The 23,687-nt window shown below is 33.6% G+C and overlaps 2 protein-coding genes across 3 annotated transcripts in view; one reads left to right on the top strand and one right to left on the bottom strand.

Annotated features, from left to right (window-relative positions):
* LOC138320747 (uncharacterized) overlaps positions 1-4,063 on the top strand; it is a 29,977-nt gene extending 25,914 nt beyond the window's left edge. For both annotated transcript variants that reach the window (XM_069263925.1, XM_069263924.1), the window contains exon 5: positions 1-4,063. In XM_069263925.1, coding sequence (XP_069120026.1) covers positions 1-252 — 252 coding nt within the window. In that variant the 3' untranslated portion in view covers positions 253-4,063.
* LOC138320746 (protein OS-9-like) lies at positions 4,057-23,014 on the bottom strand. Its single transcript, XM_069263923.1, has 16 exons — positions 22,830-23,014; positions 21,510-21,689; positions 20,995-21,058; positions 20,569-20,648; positions 18,791-18,898; positions 18,274-18,475; positions 17,601-17,714; positions 16,632-16,982; positions 13,368-13,566; positions 13,135-13,220; positions 12,199-12,332; positions 10,790-10,913; positions 10,535-10,672; positions 9,677-9,832; positions 9,168-9,283; positions 4,057-7,668 (listed from the first exon to the last, which is right to left on the bottom strand). The coding sequence occupies exons 1-16, from the start codon at positions 22,983-22,985 to the stop codon at positions 7,564-7,566; spliced, it is 2,313 nt and encodes a 770-aa protein (XP_069120024.1). The 5' UTR covers positions 22,986-23,014; the 3' UTR covers positions 4,057-7,563.
* Positions 23,015-23,687: the final 673 nt, after the last annotated feature.

Consider the following 23,687-nt stretch of genomic DNA (forward strand, 5'->3'; position numbering starts at 1 on the left):
ACGAACGGAAGGCAGTCAGATGTTGTACTTAATCCATGGGAGATTCAAACTCCGATTGGGGCAAACCAAGCCGTACCTAATGCACCGTCGCCGCTCCTGCAAGAATGTGTAGTGTGTTTTGATAGAGAGGTGAACACAGCTATTGTGCCATGTGGGCACAGCGGTTTGTGCACAGTTTGCGCTGAGAGATGTACGAAGACATGTCCAATTTGTAATGGGCGTATTGAACAAGTTATAAGACTATACAAATAGGAATCAAATATTCGATATACATCAAGATCTGTGATTGTAACACTAATGTTTGAAGAAAAAAACAGTGTTAAAATAATTAAAATATATAGGGGGACGAACGTGTCTTGATATGCGAAGGTGTAAATAAGTTTCACTGTGTATGCGAAGGGTATAGGGCGTCGAAAGCTCCGCTTCGGGTATCACCCGTGATTGAGAAATCATTCATGTCTCTTTTATGTTTCATGCAACACTCTTATAGATATTGCGTTTCGGTGACAAACGGAATGTAGTTTCTATAAATACAAATATGTATAAGAGATGATTACTGTCAGAAAAACCATGCCATTTTCACGCAAAAACAACACTTGGACATGATTTATATTACAGGGCTTACACAAATTACACCTTCACATACCATGACACGTTGGACCCCTGATATACTGTTTATATATTCATCATAGTTTTATCAATAACCGCAGCGACTAAATGACTTTGGATTATGAAAGAAAATGATTTATGATAGAAACTTGGATACAACATGTTCAGCGCCAACTTCCTAAAATATTAGTCTTTTGAATGCCTTTCAGATGTAGCATTACTAAGCTTTTAAATGACGATGAATTATCTGCAGGTTTTCTTTTTATGAATTTAAGGCTCCTGTCTCAAGTCATATTTAATAAATTCCTATGAAAACGCTAAATTTACCCTTCAAAAAATTAGCTGATAAATTGTTGAACTGTCGTGACGTAAATCGGGCAGAAATGGGAATGGTCGGAGTATGAAATAGTGATTTCAATGATAAATATACAATGTATTTGAGTGAAAATTTGCATTCTCAATTTAATTTAGATAAGTTAATTATTTTTTAATCTATTATCTTTCTTTAACAATCGGCCAGAAACGGCAGAATAAGCTTCATGAATTTGAAGACAAAATAATGTAAATTGATAATTATCTTACAAAATGCACAGACATGAAAAATTGTCTTAAGGAAATGAATCGCTGAAACATGTACACAACAAGCCCAATCCAGTATATCTTGAATTAGTCACTTCCACTGATGTTCCTCGATATCGTTTAATATCACCTAATTCACCTAGTTCCAACAATGATTATTATTGCAAAGGGCAATAACTCCGTAAAATGCAGTCAAATTAAGTTGAATTTTAAAGTCGTCCGAGAACTTTCCACTGTTAGTATATACACAAAGCTTCATTAATATCGATGCATATTTACTGAAGTTATCGTATTCAAAATGATTTATTATTTCAAAGGACTATAAGGGGCCGCGGTGGCCGAGTGGTTAAGATGTCTCGACATATTACCATGAGCCCTCCACTTCTGGGTCGCGAGTTCGTATCCCATGTGGGGCAGTTGCCAGGTACTGATGATGGTCGGTGGTTTTCTCCGGGTACTCCGGCTTCTTACATGACCATGGCTGTTAACATGGCGTTAAAACTAATAAAACCCATAAAAACCAGGACAACAACTCCGTAAGTTACAGTCGAATTACGCTGATTTTCGAAATTATTATCATGTTCACAAGGAAATGTTTCCGGAATACGAATATGTCCAGTAAGAGTTAATAAACAGGACTAAATCACCTCAATATGCGCAAGATATATATGTTATTAAATAATACGCCTGATATCAAGTGATTTCGCACATGTAATATTTTGGAATATGTCCGTATAGAGAGTTTTCCTTGTTTTTTGATGAATAACAGTTATATTTCATCGAATGGGATGGAAACTTTGATATATTTGACGAGATGAGATAGAACTGTTATTTTTTGTATCTGTGGTTTAGTCGAAACTAATCATCATTTCTTTATCATGTTCTAACTATACTACATTTAGACAAAATACACTACATCAAAATAGATACATGTATAATTCCTACCGAAAAAAACTTTGGGGAGATAATACATGTAGCTATTCAATACAAAAAAAACGAAGAAAGTTTCTAGTAATACCTATATCAAATTATATATTAAGTAAAAGATTTTGTTGAAGTGTAATTTCATCAGTGATGTTAAACTGGCTGTTTATTAATAACACTTCATACTAAATTCTATGAATCAATTTTCTTATATTGTAATCACCACATGTATGTTCATTGTATGTATTTATCTTGTATTCACCACCTGTTACTATGTACACGTATTTTTCTAAATCTAATATTTTTCTACGTTAAACTTTCTTTATACATATCTTGTAACAAGTGATTCCAGTGCCGAACTTTCCTCTGGCCTGATATTTCAGAGAAAGGAATTTATATAATCTTTAAGCTTGTTTTCCGATTCCGAAATGTGTTTATGTACTGTATTATATGTATCATTATATGAATAAAATACTGTTTTAAACTAACTGTTATTCATCACGAAACATGGAATTTTCTATTTATTTACGTATCTTTACGAGGTCTAAAGTAGGCCAATTATAGTCCGCTAAATCTTCCAATATTATTAGGCTTTCTTTTCCCTAATATACATAGATAGAGGGGGAGGGGTCACAACCAAAATGTACACAAACTCTGTTCCCCATCCCTCAAGGTGGTTTCTGCCTAAATTTGGTTACAATACATGTTGAACTATATGACTAGTAGCGATTTAAAGGAAATTTTAATGAACGAAGGAAGGACGGACGCCGCACCCTTCGGTCCAGGTGGGCTAAAATGAAAAATTTATAGGAATGATGCACGTAATATCATATTTTTGGTTTAATATTTCCGACAAAACGATAGTCTCACTGTAAATGCCGTGTTCTATGAAGAGAAAATATCAAAAGTGATATTTTCACTCGGGTGAAAAATACATGTATTTTCACCACAAAAACTTATACATGCATACGTATTTTACTCTAGGGCAGCGGGACAAAAATAGTGCTGTCTTTCAAATACATTTGACGCGAGATTCTTCGAAATGTAGGTTGTTGTAGTTGTGTAATATTGTGTAATTTTATTGTTCATTATATGTGAGACTGTATGAAACTCGTCTCGATGTTTTATCTTTAATAACAAGAGGCTCAGAGGGCCTGTATTGCTCACCTCATTGACATTTTTAGGAGTTAAAAGTATATATGTTCGTCCGGTAATATTCTGACGGGTAATAAATTATCAATTAAGGAATGATTTTGCATGTATCTCACAATATACACTTATTTGTATCAACAAATTCCACTCGTTTAAAAGTATGTGATTACCCAGTACGTAGTGATAATAATGGATTTAACGAAACGGATGAACTTGGATATTAAATCGTATTTGTCTTTGTTACGACACTTCCAATCAGTTATTGTTGCAAAGTGTAGCTTATTTCGAAGGATTTTACCACAATAATAAAACCCAGTACCAATTACCACGTTGCACAAAGTTAATATACAAACAGAAAGTTCATCAAAATGTTCTTTGTACATCTTTTATATATTTTATCATGAAAAAAATCCTTGATGACATAAGTATTTCGCCGCTAAAGTGTTCATCCCTCCTGGGCATCTTCAAGGCGACCTAGCTATCATGACGTCATGATAGTAAGGGGGAGATAATATAGCAAGGGACGTAATAAGATGAGGATATTGCTCATATCATAGCGTCATACACCTATTTATAGTTAAATGGCGGTTCAAAAAATTCTCTTTGTAAGTTGGACGATTGATGATTTTTCCGTTTTACCGTGTGATAATAGTTTCAATTTCATGTATATATATGACATACTCAAATATATACGAGTGTATTTAGTTGAGTTGTAAACTATCAGAATGAATTTCTGTTCGCTGCAGTCAATTACCGGTATATACATTTCTGAGAAATAACCAAAAAGCGATATTGTTTTAGATAATATTTTATTGTAAACCTGTCATCGAGACTTAAAACAATTATGTACCTGCTTTAAGGATGAATTCAACACACGTTTGTAATTAATAAATAGGTCTCATATGGCGGTTTTCTAAACTAGTCATGCTTCTGACGCTCTTACCATGAAACAAGTCATGGAACCAGTTTACTTAAATTTGGATACTTTCGCCATCCGTTTCCATTAATCTCAATTGATATGTAATTACGAAGCATGTAACAATTTTACTTGCTTGACTGGTATTTATAAATATTAAGCCAGACAATGATTGAGTATGTGTCCCACTATGGTTTACCCTCATTTGTATCACGAAAATCTATTTGTTTATTATATAAGAATATGCTATCAGCCAATAACGCAAACATGCTTGAATTCAGATATGGAAAAAGATAGATTTCGTTAATTGTGTTATTGTGGCTTTAAGTTCAATCTTGAGAATTTCTCTGAACAAATCATACCATGTATTTTTTACATTTAATATTAAATGAAGATTTTTTTTATCAGAGAACTACTTAACATTGGATGTCATTCTATCATTGATCTGAGAACCATTTAGTTAATATTGGATGTATTACCAAGTTTTGCAAAAACACATGCGAAATGACTGGAGTAAAAACACGTCATCCCTATTCCTTATTTCCGTAGGTACCAGTGTGTATATCACCATTTACGTAGTATTAATTAGTAAAATCATTTTTTTCAAAGTAAACCCAGAGATATGAAAACAAAGTCATTTAAAAAAAGAGTCCATAGTTCGTCGTGTCTGATTCTATCTATACTTTAAAACAAAATAAATACATACATGATACATAACAACAAACCACATTTTATCAAAATCATACACAATAATAACGACCATCATCACAATGTAACTACTACTTGTAACAATAGTTATAATAGGCTATTCAGAGTACAGCCTTAAAAGACACCACTTCGTCCCTCCACATCGGAGTGACTTCCTCTCCGCACGCTAGATAAAATCATATAAAAACCCATATATTTATATCAAAATATGTGGTGGTATAAGATTCAAAATAGTACACAAACCTTAAATTCACAATGTTTTAAACATTAGATCAGAGTTTTGATACTTCGATAACGAATACCACATTTACTTTTAGGCTAAATCACTAGTGTACATAAAGGAATGTTTAATAAAATAGTTCGTGAGTTTGAGGCCCGGATAGGGCACGAGTCCATTAATTGTCACGCTTTGTTAAATTGTGTTTCTTTGATATTTAATATTCACTAAACACAATGTATCATATACACTATGTGTTGTTGATCTAAAGATTTAATTTGACAATTTCAACAGTGACCATGTCAGCATATCGAACCGATTATCACTTCGTCATAGAGACGTCCTTCTTTGCGGACGTGGAAGTGGCATAGTGGTAGAAGGCGCAGGTATGTTTGGCTAGGCGATTGGGTGCCGTAGATCGTGAGTTCGAGGCCCGGGTAGGGCACGAGGCAATAAATTGTCATGCTTTGTTAAATTGTGTTTCTTTGATATATAATATAGGGTGTAAACTTTCACCTCTCATCTATAATAAACATAACATATAATATCTTTTGAATTGTGTTCTGGTTGTTTTTAATGGACAATCGTTAATATTGTACACTCATTTTCTATGTAGTGTGATATGAAATTAAAGATTAAAATCTAACAGGGGAGTGCGTATAATATATCTGGAAGTTATAAGCCATAAAATATGTGTAAAACATTTCTTTTAAATCTTGTGTCGCCTTTTTCATATAAAATGGAATAAAGTAAAATAAAAGATTTAAAAATATACATAAACTTGACATCTTCTATGAATCATTACATGTATTATTTATACCACAAAATAAGATGGCAAATGCATAAGAAAATTCAGATTTACCTACAGTATATGTAACATGTCCTCAAAGGAAAAAAAACAATTTTTAACTTTACAATAAAAATAATGACTAGATTTACTTACCTATTTATTTCAGTTTCTCACATATACACAATATATTTATGAACCTTAGCTTGTTACATATTTTTTTAGCTTTTTATTATCATTACAACTTGTGTCTAGTCAGAATAATACCGCTGTTAACATATCTACACCAGCAAAGACAATGGCGTGACCCTAAAACCTTATTGAAATTTTATCCCACTTGACCAGTACATCAGGTAAAACCGCATTACACCAAACACAATCAAGTTACCTGATGAGACATGTTCTTTTTTACATTGAATACAGCCCTCTGTGTTTTTGTTTTGTTACAGTGTTGGTAGTTCTAAGAATGAGAAACAAGCATATCCATATTTTTAGACAGGGAGCAACAAAGAAATACTGCTCCTTCACACCTTCAAAGAGGTAAAATTTACATATATAACCAGTGCCAATATAAACTTCTCAAAATCGTCAACTCTACACTGGAGAAGAATGCTTGTTTTCTTCATTACGTTTTTCGGCTAGTTGAAAATACATTGTAGTACGTTTAAGAAATTAAAACAGACATAAAACAAAACAAAAACGAAAATAAATCAGTTATTAAATTTCTAATTACAAAATCAACAAGCTCAACACCTAATTCAAACTAATTTACAAAATATCGTAAAAACGATATATATATATGTACTATCATAGCCAGTAATTAACCAACCCTTCAATCAGTGATAATATGACGAGTATCAAACCCATCAAAGTTGTTATTATCGCTATATGACATGGCAATATAGAAAATGAAATCAGGGTCTAGTTCCCACGATAGAGATTTCCAATGTGATTTACTAAAATTCTGTATAAAAAGTGTTCATCATGATTTTTACAGACAAGTTTAATGGTAGACAGTGGTATCTTTCATCAATCTTTGGTAGACAGGTGTCAAGCTAACATGGGTGTTCCCATTGACGGTGGTCATAGTTCATTGAATCCATAATCTATCTCACACAGTACTGTAGTGGCTGCTCAGCGTCATGAACATTGTACTATGAGTTTTATAACTATAATATTCTTAATAATGAATTCCTGGATATTTGCGATCTCCATCAACATATTTCGAGGTATTTTTTGTCTTTTTTCCCCTGGATTCTATGGATTATGGGGTTTGTGTTGATATCAAATAATTTGTAATGTAACTTGCAGGCAGAAGTAATCAACTACTTATGCACAGTTCTGTACACCGACTCCTAATTTATACAACTGAAAGAAAACTACAAATTTGGTAAACCTACCTTTAAGTATCTCTTTTATCAAATGTACAAATGATAATTAATGTTGAGATTTCAGACTTCAGTAAGGTCAGACTACTTTGGTGAAACAATGTCTATAAAGGAATAGTTATCTTAATAATTACCTTCTAAGTCTGTACTGCCAGTTTGAATTTAAGATAACAACTCAAGTCTTCAAAAAACGTAAACAAAAATATGATTATATTATTTCTTATGAAAGGCTAATGATTTTTTTTTGATTGACTAGAAAATGTATTAGATCAGCAAACTGTTATTAAGGCTTGGTATCCTTTTTCTTGTCCTTCCCCCAAATAAAATTATAATTTTCCTCTAATGACTGATGATGCTGCTCCTCACGGGCCGCTTCACTGTCTCCTTCCTATAAAGGAACGAAACACAGCAGTTAATTCATCAGATAAACTCGTTTACTTTCATCAGGTTAGTTGAAATTTAGGGTAAGATTAAGGTTATTGTTTGATAATTGATCAATTAAATGTGTTTTGTAATTTCTATCAATCATTAGTTTTACAAAATATTATTCTTTCAATAGTTCGACTTTTGTTTCATTTGGATATTAATCTTTTAACGTTGGACATTATATTTATCTTTCTGGTTAAAAATATCTTTAAATGGTTAAACATTTTGTTATACAGAAGTTTTACTTCCATGAAACAGTGTGGCTATCACTCAATAGTCTATGCTACATTTCAACAGTTCGGATCATATTCATCTCACATCAATAAAGATAACATTTTTTTATCATGTCTGTCATTTTATTTTGTTTGCCTTAAACTAATTTATAATATATTTGGTTTATTTTTTTTCTTTGATCATGCAATCTCACTGGTTTAGCTAAGATTTCTTGCCTCAACCTTTTGCTTTTTCAGAAGTCTAATTTTCATTTTTTCAGAAGTCTAATTTTCATAAGTCTTTCACTAATTTGCCAACAATTTATCGTTTAATGGTTGGACTTCAAATCGTTTATCATCAGAAATACTGAAGGTCAAATGTTATTTTGTCTAGTTGGTATGACATTTATTTTTTTCAGCTTAATTTGGCTAACATTGAATTGATTCAACTTTTACTTTCATCTTTAATCAATTTGGCTACATTTTACTTTTAATTCATCTGGTTGATATTCATTTTTGAATAAATGTTTTTTTTTTGAATTGTTTGAATCTCATAAATCCATTCATAATGCATTTCAGTAGTTTTAATTAATTCTATCCGACAAAATCTACATATTGTTTTTATTTCTTAATCAGAATATCGCTTTTGATTTTGAGTTTCATCTGTCTATTTCCCAAGATGTTATGCTAAGTTATGATTAATGTTTTACTATTTGTATACAGAATGTAATATTTGGATTATATTCTACATTTTATGGGTGAAAAGTAAAATAAAATTTTTACAACAAATATCACAATGTCAACATCTTCATTTATATGTTTATATATTGCATGAATAATTTAAGCTGATTTGTTATACTCTCTTCTATTAGTTAAAGGTTTGCCCTTATGTTTTCATAGCCTGAAATAACTGTATGTCAATTGTTTATGATGTCAATAACAAGGAACATTTTTACAATATTTTTTTAAAGTGGCACAGTCATAGGCCAAACTTAACAAATGGCTTAGATATCAATATACACAGCTTAATAGTGTATGCCTAATTATTACCTCACTGAGTTTCTTTATTAAATATAAGCATTATTCTAAATATTTTTCCAGTTTACGATGTAATATACAAAAACAGCACATTCTTTATGGTCTTCCGTTTCTTGTCTGACTTCATAATTATAAACCCATTTAACAAATTCGAAATATTACTTAAATATATTTAGTGTTATAATAATGAAACGTTCAGATGAAAACATACCAGTATTGAGACTATCATATTTTTGAAACTTTTGGACTCTTCATCAGAGAGAACATGTACACTATCGTCGTCTCCTTGGTAACCAGCTGTTATAATTTTCACTTGGATCTTCCCACCTGTTCAAAGTACAAAATAATGTAGTAGTATTTGTCATATACTACCAAAGCTGAAGGAGTCAGTGTAAGAATTCCATCAAAACACCAGCAACCTGAAATGTTTATCCTGACAGCAGATTAAAGACCTTACTGTTACATATATACTCAAAATATTTTGTTATGATTATAGTTTACATACAGGTGATAGAGTTGCATGATAATTTATATTTATTATATATACCTTTCAAAAGGTATCCAACCTTTGCTGTATTGTATTGCAAAATATTTCTGACTTCCATTAAGAATTATATACATGTAGATATGAACCAGGATGTGGTAAGTTACACCAATGTATTTTGTATGTATATTATCCTCGTCAGAATATTTTAAAATTCCAGGTACTTTGTACTTTACCTCCCAGATCCAGACCAGCTTCCTCAAGGCCCTCCTTCACCTCCTGTTCTAGTTTATCAGTCTCAGCCGTCTGTTTGGCCTGCAGTGATCCATGATTTAACTTCGTCACTTTTGTAACTCTTATTTTCACCCTGTCATTGTTGGATTTTAATGGTCCTACAAACAGAGTAAAGGTTTACATTCTAAAATAATATTGTATATACATGTATAGTAATAAAGAAACCAGATAAAGAAGTATGCAGTAGCTATACAATATGCTACATATCAGGACCTCTGATAAATCAATCACTGTACACACAAATGTAATGTGAACCAACTTTCTTTCGTATGCAATTTACTTTGAATTCGTGAATTTAGCAATCCAAGTAAATTCACCAAAGTTTATCTGTGAATTACTGTAAACCAAATCATCTTTCGTTTTACTAAATTTCGCGATTTCCATTTCAAAGCAAGCTCGCAAAGATTAATATTAACAGATTTAACAATTAAATGATAATTCCTTTCAATATAGATGATGTAGATATTAATTCATAAAGATAACCTTTTGCGAATTTACTTGGATCAAAACATTTGCGAAAGTAAATCCCATGTCAATAAAAGTTGCTTTACAATACCATCAAACTTATATATATTGATAGGAATTTCCATTCATCTTTTCAATCTGCAAAATTTAACCTTTCCAAAATCTTTTTGAAATGAAAATCACGATATTGGATCGCCACGACACGATATTGGATCGCCACGACACGATATTGGATCGCCACGAAAGAAACTTGGTTTAGAGTAGATCTGATATAATCCTTAGCACTATACAAGGACAAAACAAAGCTACATGCGTGTTGTATTAAAAAGTCATACCTTTTGCTTCATCTTTTAATTCGTCTGATAATGAATTTTCTTCTTCATCAAAAATGCTATTTGTTTCTTCAATGTCTTCTTCAGAATGATGGGATTTTTCTTTCAACATACTTATTTCCTTATCAACTTTCTTTATGTCTGAAAAGGGAATGGATTTTAAATGTCAAAAGGCAAGTCATTTCTGAATATAGAAACATAAATAACAAATATAATTTAAAGTGCCTCAAATCATTATTTTGTCTGTGCGTCACTCACCTTTTTCTGTTTTATCCAACTTGTCAAGTAATTTATTGAGAACTTTTGACATGTGTTGAAATGTTTCTGATCTGTCTATTTCTGTATCTAGTTCCTCTTCTGTCATCCCTAACTCCTCGCCTGCCTACAATATAGAGTTCAGTAAACATCAGTCTGTATACAAAATAAAAAAATAATAACCATTCTTCTGCTGTGGTAGCTTTTTAAAACTTACGTGTTATCAGTTACAGAAATCTCATGTAAAATTGCTACCAAGTGTAATTTCTACTCATTTGTCACCCTTTTTCATGTCAAAAGTTTTAATTCAAATGTATCTTAAAGGGATAATTCATTGAAGCAAATTTTCACACATAACCATAAAGTAAATTATTACACAAAACTATTGTTCTATATTCCTTATAAAACAAGAGGCCCAGACGGCCTGTATCGCTCACCTGGTTTGTAATGACAAGTAATGATCTGAATTCAGGATCATTGTTTCTTTTCTGAAGGAATTTAAAGATTAACCTCTAAATTCCCTGTTGGACATCGCCCCTCCTGCTCCCAAGGGGTCAGAGCCAAAAATACAAACTCTGTTCCCCTTTCCCCAAGGATGTTTCTGGCCAAATTTGGTTACATTCAATGCAGAACTCTATGACTAGTAGCACTTTAAAGGATTTACCTCTATTTCCCCTATTGGGCCCCGCCCCTCCTGCCCCCCGGAGGGTCAGAGCCAAAATTTATACAAACTCTGTTCCCTTTACCACAAGGATGTTTCTGGTCAAATTTGGTTACATTCCATGCAGAACTCTATGACTAGTAGCGATTTAAAGGAAATGTTTACGGACAGACGGACGGATGGACGGACTGATGACGGACGCCGCACCATGACATAAGCTCACCGGCCCTTTGGGCCAGGTGAGCTAAAAATAAAACAAAAAAATACTAAGCAATATCATGTTATTGTTAAGAATCTTAATTCATACTGCTAACATTTATACAATTGTATAGATATACCAATAGGAGTCTGATGTGCTTGCTATACCCATATATGAGTCGGACTCCTCTTAGGTTTGTATATGCAACAAATAGTTACATTTTTACCTGTGAATTGCTAATTGCTTCTTATGTAAATGATCAAATAATTTTCACAAGTTTGTTTAGTCTACAACATAGCCATCAATGTGTAACAGCAGAGAGCGAGCTAATTTTCCCATCCCTCACACTGACCAGGTTGCAGAGATTTACAGCAGATCACAGTGATACCCCAATTTTCATTAGAACAGGTTTATTCTGATGTAAATCAGAATCACAGTGCATTCTTTGACCAAATTGTTCCTTTCATACTTTAAGACAAAGAAAGTAAAATTAATACCATTTTTCTACTACTATCAATGTTGTTTATATAGTTATTGTTATAGTGATCTTACCTCATTTATAATATTGTCAAATTCTCGCATCATGCTTTCTTGAATTCTTTTCTTCATGGAAAGAAATCTGTTTTTATTTTTTTTGAAAATATCTTTGTACTGTGATATCTTTAATGCATCCATTTCTTCTAAATCTGTAATGTGGATATCCAAACCATTACTACATTTTTTAAGTAAGATAAAAATGATTTTGTGTTATTATTAGATTGGATATTTTAAATACAATATAATAAACGAAAAATTTAAAAGACTTAATTTCAAAGATGCTTCACCGCCGACAGAGCTTAAATGATATTCATTATTTGAACAATAATTGATGTTTAATCATGTTGATATATGTCTAATAAATGCAAAAAATAATATAAAATAATTTCTTTTACCTTTGGTGCATGCCCAATCAGTACATCATTCCATATAGGATTTAGTGCCAGGGAATTTTTTCGGGATGCAATTAATTATTTTTGATATTTTAAACTTGAAATAAAATTAGAAGCTCAAACTTTTCAATGATGGTAATGGTGTAAAGTAAGTAACTTTTGTAACTGAAGAAAAAGACTAAATCGTCTGCTGCTGTTTTTGATAGTGAATAAATATCATTTGTGAGTGGTGGAGCATCTTTAAATGCTTCCATGGCTATTACACTAACTTTGCATTTTATAGAGTTACCTCCCTTGCGGGTAGGTGTCCATTGTGACATGATTATTTTGTGAGCGAAACTCACGTCATCTTCTGTAAAAAGTATGATGTTACACTCACAAACAGATGATGTATCAATAAATACATACCCGCAAAGGCAGATAAATCTGTAATATGCAAAATACAGATTATCTAAAGGAATGGTACATAACACAACAGGGTAGGATATAGACATAGATTACCCTCAATTTCTAGGGGTATAAATAACAGCCAACGACAGATATAAATGCACATAATTACCTTTGTTAAATTCTTTTATCATATCAAATTCTGTTTCATCTAAATCTTCATCAAGCGCTTGAGTCAAGCTATCTATTTTCTTTAATCTGAAAAAAAAGAAGATTATTCTTTTCCTAATATCTTTTCAATGACAATTCTACACATCCACAGAATCAGATTGCTAATTTTGAATATTCATATGATTATTGATTGGATTAAAAGAATTATTCACTTATGGATCAGCCCTGGCTTACCTTTTGTCTTCAGAAGACTTGTCTTTTATGAGAGCATCAGAATCTGTGGCTTCATCACCTGTCTCCTCCTCCTCCACCATCTGAGATTGAAGGTAAGCCTCAGTGTCCTCCTGAGCCTTCTTCACTGCCTCTTTAAGGTCCTCCATGCTGCGAATTATCTTCACACCTTGTGGCTTCGTCTTCAGACTGGTCTCTCCTCCTGTCAAAATAATATACAGAGGATCCAACGAACATGTTTAAAATACTGCATGTGGAATTTTGAATAATCAAATATCATAATTTGAAATCTAATCTATAGAATTGTTTAAAAAGTGTTACAAATCACCTACAACAAAGCCACAGCTGTGCTAGATTATTGTTATCTAATAAATTACATAATTATATCTTTGAAAATATATAAAGCTTCCATATTCATTTCTATGGTAGAAAAAAAAGAAGAAAATAATTTTAATTTATACTTTAAACATGCTTGTACATATTTATTGATATGACAAAGCATATAAAAAAAAAAAAGCCCAGAGGGCCTGTATCGCTCACCTGGTTTTTTGTTAGTAATTATCACAAGACTCAGACAATTAGAAAAATAAGCAAAATTGACTCCCAAAGTTTAATTTTGAATCACAACCATACAATGATGCTATTGATACCATACAAATATGCTATCCAATACATAGGTTCAGAGACAAAGTAATTTATATGAAAATAGTAGCCTAATTGACCTTTTGACCTCGCATCTATTGCCGTCTAAGGCCCAGGGGGTCAGCCCTATCATTTGTACAATTTCAAATCCCAACCCTATAAGGATGCTACCATTGCATTATAAGTGCTCTTCCATTCTTAGTTGCAGAGAAGAAGTCGTTTATATGGAAATAGCTAAATTGACCCCTTTTGACCCCACCCTTCAGACCCCCGGGGGGTCAGCCCCATCATTTGCAAAATTTTGAATCCAAACCCTATAAGGATGTAACCATTGCATTATGAGCGTAATCCCATGTTAAGTTGCAGAGAAAAAGTCATTTATATGGAAATTGACCACTTTTGACCCCGCCCCTCAGGCCCCCGGGGGGTCAGCCCTATCATTTGCACAATTTTGAATTCCCACACTATAAGGATACTACCATTGTATTATGGGTGCTATACCGTGCTTAGTTTCAGAGAAGAAGTCGTTTATATGGAAATAGCCAAATTGGCCACTTTCGACCCCGCCCCTCAGGCCCCCTGGGGGTCAGCCCCATCATTTGCACAATTTTGAATCCCCACCCTATAAAGATGCTACCATTGCATTATGGGTGCTATACCATGCTTAGTTTCAGAGAAGAAGTCGTTTATATGGAAATAGCCAAATTGGCCCATTTTGACCCCACCCCTCAGGTCCCCCGGGGGTCAGCCACATCATTTGTACAATTTTGAATCCCCAACCTATAAAGATACTACCATTGCATTATGAGTGCTATCTCATGCTTAGTTTCAGAGAAGAAGTGGTTTATATGGAAATAGCCAAATTGGCCCCTTTTGACCCCGCCCCTCAGGCCCCCGGGGGTCAGCCCCATCATTTGTACAATTTTGAATCCCCACCCTATAAGGATGCTACCATTGCATTATGGGTGCTATCCCATGCTTGGTTTCAGAGAAGAAGTCGTTTATATGGAAATGGCCAAATTGACCCCTTTTGACCCCGCCCCTCAGGCCCCCGGGGGGTCAGCCCCATCATTTGTACAATTTTGAATCCCCACCCTATAAGGATGCTACCATTGCATTATGGGTGCTATCCCATGCTTGGTTTCAGAGAAGAAGTCGTTTATATGGAAATAGCCAAATGGACCCCATTTGACCCCGCCCCTCAGGCCCTCGGGGGGTCAGCCCCATCATTTGTACAATTTTGAATCCCCACCCTATAAGGATGCTACTATTGCATTATGGGTGCTATCCCATGCTTGGTTTCAGAGAAGAAGTCGTTTATATGGAAATAGCCAAATTGACCCCTTTTGGCCCCGCCCCTCAGGCCCCCGGGGGGTCAGCCCCATCATTTGTACAATTTTGAATCCCCACCCTATAAGGATGCTACCATTGCATTATGGGTGCTATCCCATGCTTGGTTTCAGAGAAGAAGTCGTTTATATGGAAATAGCCAAATGGACCCCATTTGACCCCGCCCCTCAGGCCCTCGGGGGGTCAGCCCCATCATTTGTACAATTTTGAATCCCCACCCTATAAGGATGCTACCATTGCATTATGGGTGCTATCCCATGCTTGGTTTCAGAGAAGAAGTCGTTTATATGGAAATAGCCAAATTGACCCCTTTTGGCCCCGCCCCTCAGGCCCCTGGGGGGGTCAGCCCCATCATTTGTACAATTTTCAGTTAGTAGCCCATAAGGATGCTACCAGTCAAATTTTGTTGAAATCCGACCAGCGGTTATGGAGAAGAAGTCGATTGTTGACGGACGGACGACGGACGGACGACGGACGACGGACGACGGACGACGGACGACGGACGCCACGGTATGGCATAAGCTCACCTTGGTCCTTCGGACCAGGTGATATAAAAAAAAAAAGATTATGATGTCACAGAAGGGATTGTACATGTCCTGTTATTTTAGGATATGGCTGTCTGAAATAGTATTATTGCTAGAAAGGGTAACCGGATAACCGGTTCACGGTTCGTTTTCAGCTTGTATCCGGTTAGCATATTAGCTATCCGATAACCGCCATATACATTTTGTATGGCAAAAATACTCCTTAAATTAATGAAATTCCTGTACTAACGATCGTCTTCACCTATAGTATAAAGTATTTATTGGCTTCTATGCAAACGTTCTAGTGTGGATGATGTGCGCAAGTGCTGTGTGCAAAAGAAACCATGTGCAGGAAGTAGGCCTACTTTGACATTGTAAGTGTTTACAGATAATACACCGATTTCCATTCACCATCATGGTCTTATTAAAAACAAACAAAATACCTCTAATTCAAAATAATAATTCTTTGTGTTAAATGAGTGTTTCCTGAAAGTTATGAACAATTGTTATGGAATCCAGAGGAAGTATGACAAATTCATGGCATTGATGTACAACTGTAACGTTAAACAGCAACAAAATTTGTACGGTTATCCGGTTATGGTTCGGTTAATCCGATCTGGTTAACCGGTTGGCATTTTTACTAACCGTTCTAGCACTAAATATTACAATTGTATACACAAGTTTCATTAAAATTAGATAGCATATCAATATAAAGTGTTAAATTATGCCTGTATTTAGAAATATTTAATACCTTCTTCCATGTATTTCTTCATGTCTTCATTTAATGAAGCTTTGAGAAGCTTTTCAAGCTGTTTGTTGTCCCCAATGGATGCTTTTATCAAGTCATCAAGATCCTCATCAAGTTCATTTTCTATCTCGGTGTGTATGTCTGCTGCTCTTGAAGTCTCGAGCTCTGTATCAGTGAGATCAGCCACATCAGCATCAGTTGACCTCATGACCCCATCCTGATCAGATGGTCCAGATGCTGTATCAGCTGGTCCATCTACATTGCTATCTGCTGATGTTGCTGATCTTTGTCTTTGTGAGTTTTTATCATTCCAAACAATATCAGATTTCAACATTTTTTGTATAGATGACTTATCTGCAAGAAAATAACTTTAAATGTCTTTATTTTATCTCACTTAATTAGTCACCATACTCCAGACAGTATATATATGGTGTATCATTATCTTATAAGCTTGACTCATTTGATAAAGTATTAAAAAATATATTTATGAGGATTATAATTTACAGATGTATAAAGAAAGTAAAGTCTTGATTGCATGTCACACACATCTGTTACATATAAAAGTGTCAACACAGATTAGAAAGGAAACGATCAGTTCTAAAATGGTTGGCTGATCACAACAGGGAAAAGTGGTAATATAAGAGTACATGTATGTGTTGGCTCAAAAGAGAGAAAAAAACCCTTTAACAAACTAAGTGCTGACTAATATGAAATCTATTGAACTAAACAAGTATAACAGTCTGGTAAGGAAATATTCTGTCTTTGCATATAACAGAGTTAGCTTCGTTGTGTTTATGTATCAATTGTGACGTCATTATTTTGTGAGCGTAATTCACACCCTTTTCTCTGAAAAGTTTGACATTACACTCCCAAACACATGATGTCATAATCAATACCTACTGTACCCGCAAGGGCAGATAACTTTGTAATATTGTATATGGAATATGGGGAACACCAGTTCAAGTCAATTACCTGATTGTTCTTTTAATTTTGAACGTTGTTCTTCCTGAAGTTTCTGCTTTTTTAATTTTACTTGTTTTTCCTGTTCTTGCTTTCTTTCTCGTTCTTCTTGAAGTTTTTGATTTTCTTTAAAAGAATGAAGATCACAAATCATATTGATAAATCATAATTATGAATATCATATTCTAAAATCATAATTACAGACATCAAATGCAATTAACCTATGGAGATATTTTAAATATTAGTACATTTTCTTCTTATAGTTACAAATCAATGTTCCCACCATGTTTTCCCAATGCCTTATATCATAATTCCTCTATCCACTGTACAATTAAAGTTTGGTATTTGTCGTGTTTTGCAATATTACAAGAATATTTCTTCATGTTTCACAATATAGAAAGAATATGATGACTTTATATAAATCTAAAATATTCAACTAAAAACATACAATATACTGTACATAATTCCTCTATCCACTGTACAATTAAAGTTTGGTATTTGTCGTGTTTTGCAATATTACAAGAATATTTCTTCATGTTTCACAATATAGAAAGAATATGATGACTTTATATAAATCTAAAATATTCAACTAAAAACATACAATATACTGTACTTTAACCATATGTCATTATGTAGTTAATGCTAGCTAATGGAGGAGAAAATGTCCTCAGAAAGATAAAATTACCCAGTTGGTGTTGTTTGTACTCCACGAATTGTGTTTCAGAGAGGAGTGGCTGACAGGTGATGGGTACAGGTGTATTTTTGGTGGGAGGTTTAAGGTACGGATGATGGCAGATCTTGGTGGTATGAACTGTCACTATGTATCCACAGGTCTCTGGCTCATCTATCCGAGCAATGGAATCACCAGCTCCCTCCTCACACACAAACTGAAACACAAGATCAATTGTCTAAAATCACAACACAGAATCACTTGTCTAAAATTAATCTATTTAAATTTATCAAAACACGTAGGAAATCATATACACAAAGTCACAAATACCAAGGTTCGAGTCATTAACTATTGACTCAAATTTGATTGAGTATCAAATTATATCGTTTTATTGATAGTTTTTCTTCTTTTTATTTTTATAGCAGAATAATATCTTTCTATCATAATTTTCCTAGAGCATGAATGTATAAGTAAAACGTCAACTCATTTTATGATACTTTTAATATCCTGTCTTCTGCCCCTTGAAACTCACCCTAACTTCAGTTTTTCTTGGTCGGCCTGTCAGATCACATCGTGTACCGTTGATATATTGCTGACTGTGGTACCGATTCAATCTATTGTAGTTCTTTACTTTCTTGTCCTGCAAAATTAAAATTATTCACATACATGTAACTACCGGTATGTACATTTATCTATAGATACTGAACTGACAAATCATATATATTGTAATCTGCCAGGAAAATAATGAAATAAAATTCTGAATATCATATTTTGAAATATACTATAACAGAATAATTCATAACAGGGGCAAAACTCTGTGAAAGACTACCCCTCCAGCAATTTAAGATTGATATACTAACCAAATCTGAAGAAAAGTTCTGATGTGTTGTGGCACAAAAACAAAATATGTCTGATATACAGAGATCAAACTAGACTTATCATCTGTTATTTCAATGGAGAACAGGTAAAATTGTACTAGGAGAACAGGTAAAATTGTACTAGGAGAACAGGTAAAATTGTACTAGGAGAACAGGTAAAATTGTACTAGGAGAACAGGTAAAATTGTACTAGGTGAACAGGTAAAATTGTACTAGGAGAACAGGTAAATTGTACTAGGAGAACAGGTAAAATTGTACTAGGGGATATTACAGCAGTACCATGTGTTACCTGATGTCTTATTAAATAGAGTCGAAACTTGTTATCTCAAAAACGCTTGACTCAAAATTCCGGTTGAGTCGAATTAATTTTGAATTCCCGTTATTTTTCCTCCTTTGTATATGTATTTTAAGATCGGATGACTCAAATTTTGATGACTCAAAACTCCCGTTGAGTCAAAGTCAATTCCTGGTCCCTAGAACTGATATTCAGCTCAAAAAATAGTTGCTATCTTGAATTTCATTTCAGTCAAAATTTCAAATTGATATACCATGCATACAAACAATTGAAATTCACCTGTGGTTTGTCGTAACTCATGATCGGTATATGCAGGCCTTTGAAAACATACTACAAAAATGACTGCTAATTATTAATAGTTTAATAATCCTCTCAAGTCAGGCTTACATAGATCTAGACACAACTTGTGTTCACACGATCATAAGCATGGCTCGATCAGCGTGGTTGATCATGACCGGAAGCATGTTTGTTTAAGAATCATTAGAAACGAAAGTGTTTTCTAAGGCTTGTATAGAATATTAATAGTGCAAAATAATTTAACAACCCCACAACGTTAGATTTTTAACTAGACATTGTATATGTACTAGTATCTCAGTCATACAATGTATTTCTTCGTTGGTATTGACTGTACTTTTGTTTCTTTTACTGTAAATTATATTAACCAGTATGTGTGAACATGGGTGCGAGAGCTGGAAACGGAGAGTGTAGTCTGGCTACGGTAGGTGAAACATATTGTTATTTTGCTATGTTATTATTTTGAAACAAAAAATGTACCATTTATTCTGAAATAAGAAAGATGCTTGTTTTTATTTTTTCAGCTACTATATTCCACTGAAGTTAGTATACCACCTATGGGAAATCAGGGTGCATGCCTATTATCGTGACGATCATGTTACCGTAACTCGAATTTATTTTTTTATTTAAAAAAAAAAAATAAATTTGAAAACATATAATCAATATGATTTAATACAAACCTTATAAATTGGAAAATCACGATAATATGCTGATCAAGGTCATAGGCATGTACCTGGTCGTAATTTACGTTTGAGTCGAATTCCGGATGAGTCAAATTATTTTAGTTGGTCTGTTGAATTTCGAGATAACGAGTTTCGACTGTATATGACACCTTTTTATTACCTGCTGGTCAGTGGTATTGTTCCAATCATATTCTGATTCATAATATCCAAGGAATGTCACTTCTCCCACAATCTTTCCATCTGAAATGCACCTCTATGTTTATGTGGTAAATGTAAATGTAAGCTTACAATGAATACTGGTCATCTAAATATATGATACAGGATTACAAAATCCAACAGTTTATATATAATAGATCAATGTGTTACTGCCATATTCAAAAGAATTAAATATATTTATATCCACACATAATATGTACCAATGAACCTACTTACATAGTGTAATAAATACAATATATGTTTAATAAAAACAACTACATGTAATATATTATGTATTTTACTAAAAAGTTTATATAGGACCATATCGATGATACAGAGCATGTTAGTTAGTGAAATATTTTAACAAACATATAGTTTGTATTTTTTATACCTTCAATATGAAACTGCCTCACATATTTTCCATAACAAAATTCATAACTCCACCAGTCTTTATTCTGCAAAAGTAGACAAACAACATTAAATTGTATTGTACAAATGGATGCAATTTGGACTAAAATTATGACAAATACACTAATATTGGCAATGTATGCATAAAGAAATGTCTTAAGTTCTTTTAACATAGATATTATGATGAACACATGTACACATTTTGTCAAAAAGGCACACCCCTTATGCATTCGAACCTTACTACATGTACAGTATGTAATATACATTGTATTAGCTGTTAAGACAAATTTTATTCCAGCTTTTCTTTGCCAAGCTAATATATTGTGTATTGGCTTAAAAAATACATGCATTATCAGTTTTTTCATTGATGTTTTTAAATGTGTATATAAATCATTTGATAAAAATACATGTATGAATCTGTTTTATTATATCTACCTGATCGATATAAACAGTATTTTTCATTTAGAAAATATTTATTATAAAATCATGTTTACAAACTTTAAATAAACATGGTCCAGCTTCTAAAGGTTTTAACAATTCTGGAATGCCTGTCTCCATGGCGACTTTCTCTTTCTCTTCTTTTTTCTTGTCAGCTTCCATTCGATTAGGATAACTACATCTGTAGTGTTGTCCATACTTAGAGGTGACCTGAATGCTGTTACTGGTGATAGCAGTGTTCTGTATGAAAAAAAAACCCAAACACTTACAGTGAAATGAAAATAAAGGTTGCTATCCACTACCTCAAACTTAGCCATGTGGCATTAATGTTTATTAAAGGAAAGTATTTATATAGTTGACAGCTTTTACTCATGCAATTTCATGGTTGCCACAACTATACCAATGAAAAAGCATAATGAATGTATTTTAATGGGTTTTTTTTTCTATCTAAATGACTGATTGTATAGTGCATAATACTAACATTTCTGTTTGTTCTTTGCTATATAACCTTACCAACTGGAAAATCGTTTACACTTGCGTAAACGCAGTCGGTTGTCGCCCAAGAATACATACACCAGAACACTGACTTCCGCAAGTAGTGTTAATGCGTATCAGATTGGGCTATTCCGTCTTTGCATATTACAGAGTTAGCTCCCTTTCGGATAGGTATCGATTGTTACGTCATTATTTTGTTAGTGAAATTCACACTGTTTTCTCCGAAACGTATGACGTTATGCTCACAAACATATGACCTCACATTCAATACCTACCTGCAAGTGCAGATAACTCTGTAATATGCAAATTCCGAATATCTTAACCATTCGGCCATCACGGCCCCTACAACATTAGTTACAGTACTGGGACCCTACCTGTCGTTGTGAAGGAACGGTAGTCGTGATTTTGACAAAGTCTATTTTTTGCATCTCATGAAACACATTATATCGTTTTCACATAAACAAAACAACATCATCCTGAAGAGTGAATTATTCGTCTGCAGCTCCAGACATTCGGAAATCTGGATTCACAGTAGAATATGCACACAACCACGACTACTGGTTGTGTCCCAGTAGACTTAGTAACCTAACTATATATATATATATAGCTAGTGTACCAATGCTCTGTCACAAAAACAATCTTTTTGGGTTTTGGAGACTCTACATGTAGATCGTTTGAAAGATGAAAACAAATGAGGTAGACAAAGAAATCAAAATAATCGTGGTAAAAAGTTATAATGATTAAAAAAAAATTGCGGAAATACGTGCTAGGTGACCGAGCATGATTGGTAGGTTGAGTCTAACGTTATACGTTTAATTTAACCATTAGATTTTTAGATGACAGGTCGATTGCTAATACATTGCGAACACCTGGGGAAAATGTTACCTTTTGCGTCCATAGCACTGGTTCGCTGATTATATCTAACCCGTAGTTGACACTTTTGAGCTCCTCGATGTCAAGAAAGCCGTCAGCTGGATGGCAGTTGCGAATACAATAAATAAACAAAAATGCAACTAGAAAAACATCTGTTCTGGTAGCCATTTTCTAAACGACGCATGCGTGATTGAAGTTATACGTCTTCGTGTATGATGCATTCTGGGGAAAAAAGGCTATATTTAGGACTATTTAGTTTCACTTTACGTACCCTTGAAGGACAGGGTAATCAAATCTTCTCGGATATCAACAAACCAGCAAGATATAAAATGTACCAATTTCATCAACACAAATTTCTCCATGATTTGTAAAATGGTTGAAAATTGGCAAAATTACCCTACATTAACGATGAACTGGGATCGGCGGGGTGGGGGCGGGGAACACTATTTTAGCTGGTGACTGCGCATGGGTATAGGCTTTCCCCCTTTTTTTGTTGCCTTATATCAGAGATTTAAATAGTTTAGCGGACTAGGGTAGGCTACATTACATTGTACAGTGATCAGGGCACGAGTCATGCTTTGTTAAAGTTATATGTGCCGTATTTTTCATAGTCACGAATCAAGAAGAGCTTTTAATATGTTATTCAACTCCAAAAGTTACCAACATTTTGAGAATTACTATACTTTTAATGTATAGGTTTTAATTTTACAAGTACAAAAGAGAGCTGAAAATGATTTTTGGCAGTACTGCCAAAAATAATTATATTAACATCTTTAGTGTAGTGAAATGAGTTCATAGGTCAGACCATGAAGCCATATTATTGTCCTCCATTTCATTGCACATTTTTACAGTATAATTAATAATTGTAAA

This window comes from Argopecten irradians, chromosome 4, assembly GCF_041381155.1.
Source record: "Argopecten irradians isolate NY chromosome 4, Ai_NY, whole genome shotgun sequence".
In the NCBI taxonomy this organism is placed as follows: domain Eukaryota; kingdom Metazoa; phylum Mollusca; class Bivalvia; order Pectinida; family Pectinidae; genus Argopecten; species Argopecten irradians.

Coding starts and splice junctions, on each gene's coding strand:
- LOC138320746 (XM_069263923.1), bottom strand. CDS start 22,985: ATGGCTACCAGAACAGATGTTTTTCTAGTTGCATTTTTGTTTATTTAT. Junction 17,715..18,273: donor GTACAAACAACACCAACTGG/GTAATTTTATCT, acceptor ATTCTTTTAAAG/AAAATCAAAAACTTCAAGAA. Junction 10,673..10,789: donor GTTGGATAAAACAGAAAAAG/GTGAGTGACGCA, acceptor TTCCCTTTTCAG/ACATAAAGAAAGTTGATAAG.